At 61.4% G+C, this 8,473-nt stretch overlaps 1 protein-coding gene across 1 annotated transcript; it reads left to right on the forward strand.

Moving 5' to 3' along the window:
* Positions 1-838: 838 nt before the first annotated feature.
* On the forward strand, positions 839-8,473 carry SNN (stannin). The gene is made up of 2 exons (XM_020883813.2): positions 839-994; positions 7,747-8,473. The coding sequence occupies exon 2, from the start codon at positions 7,829-7,831 to the stop codon at positions 8,090-8,092; it is 264 nt and encodes an 87-aa protein (XP_020739472.1). The 5' UTR covers positions 839-994; positions 7,747-7,828; the 3' UTR covers positions 8,093-8,473.

Raw genomic sequence — 8,473 nt, forward strand, 5'->3', positions numbered from 1 at the left:
AGGGGGTTGGAGTGTCCTCTTCTTTGACCGCCTTCCTGGGTGGACAACTGGACTGACTGGCAGTCATTCCCAGGGCAAACAGGCCTGGCCTCCAATTCTGTCTTTATTATATGTGGGCTGTGGTACTTCAGTTCTCTGGAACATCAACTGCAAAATGAGCAGCTCCTCCTTTCCCAGTTTTCTCCATGAAGTGTGTTAAGAGGCGAGCACAGGGCCTAGCGCTGGGTGAGGCCTAATCGCGGGGGCTATTACGTTCAATAACCATGATTAAAAGAGGCCAAAAAGGCTGCAAAAATCCTGTTTCAGCCCGCAGCAGAATGGGAGCTCTGTTAAGGTCAGGGTCCTTGCTTGTGCTGTTCGTGGTTATTCCGGCGACCGCTGGTACACCCAGAGTACATGGTTGGCGTTCCACAAACGTCGAATGAGTGGATGGATGATGCAGTAATGAACTAATTAATAAACGAGTGAATGACCAGCTCCCGCTCCAAGGGAGGACAGGTAACTCAGGGGTCCTGCCTGTCTTTTGTCCTGCCCGGGCAGCTTGCCACACGCTTACCTGCTATGCGCCTCAGTTCTCCCCTCTGTTCGCTGGCGGGAGTAAGGGAAGCCTCTGGGGGCTGGAGGCGGGGGTTCCGGGCACGGGGGCCCCGCACCCACCCGCGCCCAATCGCCGTGCGCCGAGGCCGAGCCTGCCCCCCGCCCCCAGTCCTGCCAGCAGCGCGCAGCCCCCGCCCCGCCTGGGCGGCCCGCCTCGCGCCCACGTGACCCCGCCCCGGCCCGCCCCGCCCAGTCGTCCAAACGCGGGTTCCCATTGGCTACTCAGGGAGGACCCCCGCCCCCGTCCGGGGGCGGAGCCGGAGACGCCCCGCCCGCCGCAGAGCGGGGCTCCTGCGTCCGGACGGTGCGCGGCGGCCGGACCGGGCTGGCGGGCGGGCGGAGCCGGGCCCCCGGGGCTACTGCGGGGTGATCGGGCTGGGCTGCGGACGGCGCCATGGTGAGCGGAGACGGGAAGGGTCGTGGGGGTGTGGGTGCCGGGTGCTTGGGCCCGGCGGGGCCCTGCAGAAGGGGAAGGGGCGGCCCCGCTTGGGGTTGGGGCGCGCTCTGGGAGGCTCGGTGGAGGGCTGGGGGTCGCTGCGGCGGGGGAGGGGCCACCTGGGTGGGGGGCGCGGTTTCGGGGGGAGGGTCTGTTCCGGGGGGCCGCGCCCGCGGGCGGGGGTTCTTTGTCCGCTGCGCTGCGGAGAGATCGGGACAAAGGAGGCGGCGGGGGGCGGCGGCGGCTGCTTTGCAGGGAGCGAGTGTACCCCCCCCCCACCAACGCAGTGCGTGCCCCTCACCGCGGCCCGCAGTTCGGCGCCCCAGGCCGGCCGCGGGGCTCCTCGGGACACTTAGAGATTTTCAAAAATTAACAGGAGGCGGGGATCCTGGCAGCCTTCGGGGTGGTTAGGAGGAATCCGGGGGGTAGGAGAGGAGGTCCTGGCGACGTCTGGCGCCCACTTCGCAGGTGGGGAAACTGAGGACGGGCTGCGAGGTTTGGTGCCCGGTTCCGTCGGCGGTGACTACGCGGCGTGGGCATGACTGGGTCTCGTGGTCGCGCCCCCCCCCCCCCCCAAGCTTCCTCCCCCAGTCAAGCCAACTGGAATTGCCTCTCCAGCTGTCGTTCCCCCTCCAGCTGTCCCCCCATCCCGGGCCACGTCCTTTCCTCTCTCCAGCCTCTTCTTAGCTCTTTGGTAGAGGCGGGGAGACGACGGAGTTGCCTGGCAGGGTTAAATGAGAGGGTGCGTGGAGCGCGCCTGGCATAGCGCCTGCACGTCGCCCGCGCTTGGCACGCGGGAGCTGCCCGGGCGCTTGTCATCCCCGTGTCCCCAGTATAGAGCTCTTGGCCCCAGTCACCCAGACTGCTCTGATGGGGGCAGACTGGGCTTCACTTGTACCCCTTGGCCCCTCAGGCATGGGAGCGGGGGAGGTGGGGGTCAAATAATATGCCATTTGAGTGTCAGAGTTGAAATCCCAGATTCTGGATCCAGGGCTGCGTGGGTTTGAATCCCTGCGCAGTTACTTTCCAGCTGTGTGACCTTGGACAATTGACTTAACTTCTCTGAGCCACAGACTCTTGAGGCTGAGAGGTGATGATCTGTGTGAAGTGTTTAGCCCAGTGTCAGGCACAGAGTAATCACTGCCAACTTCTGTCAGGCATCTACTGTTATTACCAAAGTTGTCCGGCAAGTGGGCCTACCCCGGGGCAGCCTGTGAGAAAGACCAGTGGCTGATTCACAGGGCGCGGGCATAGCAGACTGAGACTGACCTTGGGGCAGTCCCTGGGGCTCTGCCTGGGCCAGCTTCCTCTTCTGCACAGGGGAACCTAGAGGGTTCTGGTGCGAATTTCCTCTTCGGGAGGACCGTGGTGTAATGGGTGGGTGGTGGAAGGTGAGGTGACACTGGACGCAGAGCTGGGCACAGCGCAGTTGATCTCTCATCCGCATCGCCACTGTTCTCGCCCTGACTCGTCGAGGGCAGTGGCCTATGTGATGCTCCCTTGGGTCCGGACTCCGGCCCAGGCCTGGCACAGAGCAGATATTTCACTTGCCCCCTTGACGGGCCCCACCCTCCCCAACAGTCCTGTGTTCCTCATCAGAAACTGGGCAGGAAATGACCCCAGTTTCAGGGTCCCCCGAAGAGACCAAGCGGGGTTTGTTGGGACACCTGACAGACGGCTCTGCTGGGGGAAGGGGCATGGCTTAACTGTGTGGAGGTGGTTGGTCCCCTGTAAGCAGGACAGTCCCAGAAGGTAGCAGCCGCAGGGCGGGGGTAGCTAACTGGTGTCCAGCTGGGCCGGATGACACTCGTGATGTGCCCAGTTAAGCGAGAAGAAGGTGGCAGCATGTCCCCTGAGGAAGGTGCTATTTATGGCACTGGGCCTGGACCCGGTTTTGTACCCTCCTGGGAGCAGGTCCTTTCGAGAGGGGGTGCTGTGAGGGGCCACCCTGGGGTCTCGCTGTCCTCCCTGTGACACCCAGGAAGGTGTGGGGCCTGGTGACTACAAACCTGGTGGTTCCATAGTCCTTTTGTCACATTTCTGATCATTTCAGCCTCCCCACAGCCTGGCTGGGGAGGCCAGGGTCTCGTTCCCATTTTGCAGGCGGAGAAGCTGAGGCCATTCGGGGCAGTTTGCTTGGCTGAGTCACAGTAACTCATGATATTGAGTGGAGGGGTGGAATGGGATGAAGAAGGGGACTCGAATTGAATCTGCTGTTGGAGGTTGAGGCTCCACTGGGCCTGTGGTGTGTGAAGGGACCTGCAGAGTGGGGTTAAGGCCTCATTTTGGGGTCCCCTAAAGAGGCAGAGGTGACACAGCCAACCTTACATTGAGGAAGACCTAAGCGGTAGGCCTCTGAGGACAGCAGGATAGTGGGAGATGCCTGGCTTGCTGGTGGCTGAGGCAGGGACGATGGGGGGCCGGGGTGGCAAGCTCAGAGGGGTGGTGTCTGCAGGCATTGGGCATTTACATCTTGTTTTTCCAGGAGCAGTGAGTGAGATCCCAGGGAGGCGGAGGGGAGGGCGGAGGGAGGGCGGAGGATTGGCACTCTGTGTTTGGGGATCCAAATGGCCTTGGGCTTCCAGCGCCAGCCTCCCTCCTGACTAAGGGAGCTGGCAAGGAGCTGCTGCGGAGGTTGGGGGGAGCATGGCCTGCCGCCCACCCCTAGAGTGCCTCAGCTGTGCGCTGGCTCCCGGGCTGGCCTGCCCCTCTCCTCCTGCACTTGGAAGCCTCTGCCCTTTGTTCTTCTGGGCCCCACTTTTGGGTCCCATCCCCCATGTTTCTGCCCAGGTTCACTCTTGGATAATCCGCTCAAGCTTCCCGCACCTTAGTTTCCCGACCTGGGAAACTCAGATGGGAACCCTAAGCAGCGCTAGCTGCCAGCTTGTTAGGAGGATCAGACGGTGGTGTGGAATAAAGTATTAACCACTTGGATGAGTGTTCTGAAGGGGTCCGGGTTTCCCGTGTACCATTCTGGGCATTTACCCAGCCTGGGCGTTTATCCTCCCTGTCCTGCCCTGTGTCCTTTCGTAGCTCAAGGTGAGGGGTCAACTGACTTGCAGGACACAGCTTAGCAGGAGGGAAGCCCAGAAGAGATGGAGCCATCGGTAGGGTCCAGCCCAGGCCATGAGGGTTGTGGAGGGAAACCAGCTGGCCTCAGGTTGCTCTGGGATCTGCATCTCGGTGACATCTTCCCTTCCCCACAGCCCCTGTGGGGACAGCTGCCCTTCTGGGGGCTCAGGTCAGGCCTGCCTGGGACCCACTTGCACACGTGACTCCCACCTCCACGCTCAGGCTGCAGCCTGTCCTTCCTCCGTGGTAGCTTTGAGATTCTGGGGTGTTAGGGGTAGGGGCTGCCTAGGCCAGCTGCCTAGGACTGCTGCTCCCCCCGGAACTTGGAGTGGTCGGCCAGCAGACAAGTATTGAGCACCTGCTGTGTCTGTGTGCTGGTAACAGGGCTGGGGCTCCAGCAATGGGCAGGATGAATGTCACCCTCCTCCAGGCCCAGAGTCCACTGTGGGAAGGAGTAGGCAGCCAGGAAAGCACCTTTCCTGACCCAAGAGAATGTCAGGTGGCAAAGAGCACCGGGAAATAAGAGGAAGTAAGACAAGATTGGGGCCAGTGGTCCGTGGGGGGGGGGTGGGGTGCGTCTGGAGCCTGGGAGGTCTGGGGAGGCCACCCCCCTGAGAGGCTCCTGAGAAAAGTTCCCTCTGATGGGAAACAGCCAGTCATGGGACGTGCAGGGAAGAGCACCGCAGGCAGAAGGAACAGCAAGTGCAGAGGCCTTGGGGAGGGAGGTGGGAGGCAGGAGGGTGTGAAGAAGCTGGGGAGGCAGGGGAATTCGGATTCTCTGCCAGTACCGGGGAGGGTTCTGAGCAGGAGATGACGTGACCAAATTTTGTAAAAGATGGGTTCTCAGGAAGTACTTGGGGAGGGAGTGAAGTAATAAACACACACTTTGGGGGTGGGGGTGGGAACTGCGGCCAGGTGTGACTGTGGCCTGGTCACCGTGCTCTGTGCTCTCTCTCAGGGAGATGCCCAGGCCTGGCTCCGCCCCCTCCTCCTGGCCTGGGGTGCCGGGGCCGGTGGGGGGGGAGCAGACAGGGTTTAGAGGTCACTGCCCCTCTCGGAGGGTCCCTTGGAACTGGGGCTGCCTCTGCGTCCGTTTTTTCATCCGTCCTGGGGCCGCTGGTTCTCCCCCAGGACTCTGGGGGCACTTCGGGGCTCCCCAGCTGGTTTGGCCCCCGGGGGGCCCCATCCCCAAGTTCTTGCTGCCACTGTTTGATTTCTGACTTCCTGTCCCCGAACCCGCTCCCTACCCCCCAGTCTCCAAACACACAGACTTCCCCTTCCGAATTGATACTGACTTCCCTTCCCGTCCAAGAACCCAAGGTGGGGGCAGGCACCCCAGCAGGCGCTGGACACCCAGGAGGGCGGGTGGAGAGGGACTGGCAGCTCTGTGTGCTCCCAAGCGGGAAGAGAGCGTGGGGCTTGGGACGGGTTTTCCTGGTGCTGCCAGCAGGCTCTAGTGGGGGTGGGGTGGGGGGAGGGGTCACCTGTCCTACCTGGAGGCCTGAGAGGAGAACGGGCTGAGCAGAGCTGTGGAAGCTGATGGCAGGCCTCATGGTGGCACAGAAGTGTGTAGGGTCACCCCTGGAACAGGTAATGCCAGCCTGGTGCTGACACTGAAGCCAGGGTGGCAGACTGAGATGGGTGCCCTGAAGGGAGGGAGGGAGGGAGTGCAAGCCGCAGGACCAAGGGGTCTTCCTGGACTGAGGGGTCAGGAAGGCTCCCTGCCTGGGCTGGACCTAACCAGGGCAGCATTCTCAGCCTCCACATGATGTTTGTTTGGGACCTTTGTTTGGGGAGCCGTCCCCAGCAGTGGGGGAGGTTTAGCAGCACACCTGGTCTCTACCCACTTCGTACCAATAGCAACCCCCCCCATACCAGTTATAACCCAAAATGTCTCCAGACATTGCCAGATATCCCCTGGGGGGCACGACTGTCCCCACTTGAGAACCACTGAGCCAGGGGAGCAGAGCATTTGGGCAGAGGGACCCGGCTGGGCAAAGGCCTGGAGGTAGAAGGGAGGTGGGGTCAGTGGGAGATGAGGAGGGACTGGGGCTGCTTTGTATCGGATCCTGAAGGTCACTGTAAGGACCTGGGGCCTTTCTGCTGAGTGACGGGGCACTGGCTGCAGTGGTCCAGGTGGACCAGGGAGCCCGTTGAGAGTGATGACAGCAGCCTGGCCCTGGAGGTGGTAAGAAGGGCACAGACTCCAGGTGTGTCGCCCCCTCCATCCCCAGACCCCTCTGCCAGTGTAGGGGTGGGAGCAGGGCAGGAATTTTCTCAGGGCCTGGTCCCTGGACAGACTCAGGGACATTGACTTTGCTGCCCAGAACGTGGTCCTGGGGTGGGATTGGGGGGAACTCCTTGGTGTGGAGGAGAATCATTGCTAATTAAGGCTGTCATTGCTCAAGGACGGCACTCCATCCTGTTTGGAGGGGACACCTTCCCCTTCCAGCGCTGTTTACCTGCACTGATGTCAGTCTTCTCCAAAAACAGCAGCTTCAGACAGCTGAGCACCGACTGCGCCGGCCCTGTGCCCAAGGCGCCCTGGGCTCTCCTGCACCCTCATGACCACCTGGCTGTTACTATTATTTGCTCCATGTGTGGTCAGACGTTAAAAAGGGCTCGGTCTGGGACCCAGGGGAGCCACCACCTCCAACCTCAGGGGGCTGTCCTTGTCTCCCCCCTCCTCTCCCCCACCCAAGCCAGCTGATCTCCACTGGCTGCATGTGGAATCTTCCCAGTTCAGGGATCAAACCCCCTCAGCTCCTCACACTTGCTAGCGGACCCTCCTGCCTTCAGAGCCTTAGCAGATGGTGTCCCGCTGCCAGGAACGCTTTTCTCCAAGGGTTGACCTTCCTGCATGTCCCAGCATCACCTCCCAGGTGTCTGTCGCCTGCCCTGCCCAGTTTAGCCTGGTGGCACCTGGACCCCTATGTTCTCAGCGTGACTTTCCTGCATTTGTAGCAACAGGTGTGTGGCATATTGACCTGTCTGGCTCTTGCACTAGACGCTGAGCCCGGTGAGGGCAGAGGCCAGTCTGTCCTGCTTCCCCTGTGCCCTCCTCAGAGTATTCCCGAGCCAGGGCAGTGACAGCCCCTTTGGGAGCAAAGGCTGTCACCGGCTGCACCCTCTCACAGGTGTACCGGAAGGCTTGCTGAGCTGTATACTTCCCCGGTCGGGGCTGATGTCATTTCCCTGCTTTCGAATCCCTCGTCTCTGGCTGTCTCAAAGCACTGGCTCCTTTCATCTGTGTGCACTTACTAAACACCCAGTGGTGCTGGGTTTCTAGAACAGTCATTCACCTGGAACAGACGCTCTTTCAGCCTCCACCATGGTGGGGTCACAGGTCTCGGGCGCCGCCTCTCCTGCCTCTCAGGTTCCCTGCTTGAGGGACTGGCTGGCTGGTAGCAGAGGCACTGAAGGTATTAAGTGGAAGCAGCTGGGGTGAGCAAACAACGCCGATGGCATCATGAGCCAAAAAAACCAGCAAACGCCAACCGGCCTGTTTTTCACTAAGATGAGGGCGGGCCCGGTCAGGCTTAGGAACTGATTAAAAATAGACCCAGTGGAAGACCCAGCGAGAGCCTGTGAACCATCAGGGTCCCCAGCAGAGTGTCCCATGGTCTTGCTTTGTCTTTCAGGGCTTTCGGGTCCAGCCTTGCTGAGCCGTCCCCACGCGAGACCTTCCTGCGGAGCCAGCCCCTGCCCCCACAAGCACTGACCATGTCTATTATGGACCACAGCCCCACCACGGGAGTGGTCACGGTCATCGTCATCCTCATCGCCATCGCGGCCCTGGGGGCCCTGATCTTGGGCTGCTGGTGCTACCTGCGACTCCAGCGCATCAGCCAGTCGGAGGACGAGGAGAGCATCGTAGGGGATGGCGAGACCAAGGAGCCCTTCCTGCTGGTGCAGTATTCGGCCAAGGGACCATGCGTGGAGAGGAAGGCCAAGCTGACCCCCAACGGCCCTGAAGTCCACGGCTGAGCCAGGATGCGGAGGCTCCTGGGCCCATGTGTAGCCAGCCGGGAGAGGCGTGGGAGGGGCGAAACCACAGACATGCCTCCGCCTAAGAGGAAGGGTTGATACTTGCTGGCATGGCCTCGCCAGGCTTCATCATCGCATGCACTGACTCCCGGGGCCCCAGCGGTCCCGATCCGGGGCTCGCTGGCCCTGGGCAACCCCTTGGCGTCCTGGTGGGACTGCCCATTGCAGGCAGTGGGCAGACCTGACCTAGCCGGGGCTCTTGGCCCCGCAGCGCTTTTGTTACTTGAATGTTTAGCTGAGCCTGTTTTTGATGGAGCTACTACTACTGTAACGCGTGAACTCACAAGCCTGTGAACTGTAAATAGGCCCCAGAAGCACGTG

Source organism: Odocoileus virginianus, chromosome 33, assembly GCF_023699985.2.
Source record: "Odocoileus virginianus isolate 20LAN1187 ecotype Illinois chromosome 33, Ovbor_1.2, whole genome shotgun sequence".
Lineage (NCBI taxonomy): Eukaryota > Metazoa > Chordata > Mammalia > Artiodactyla > Cervidae > Odocoileus > Odocoileus virginianus.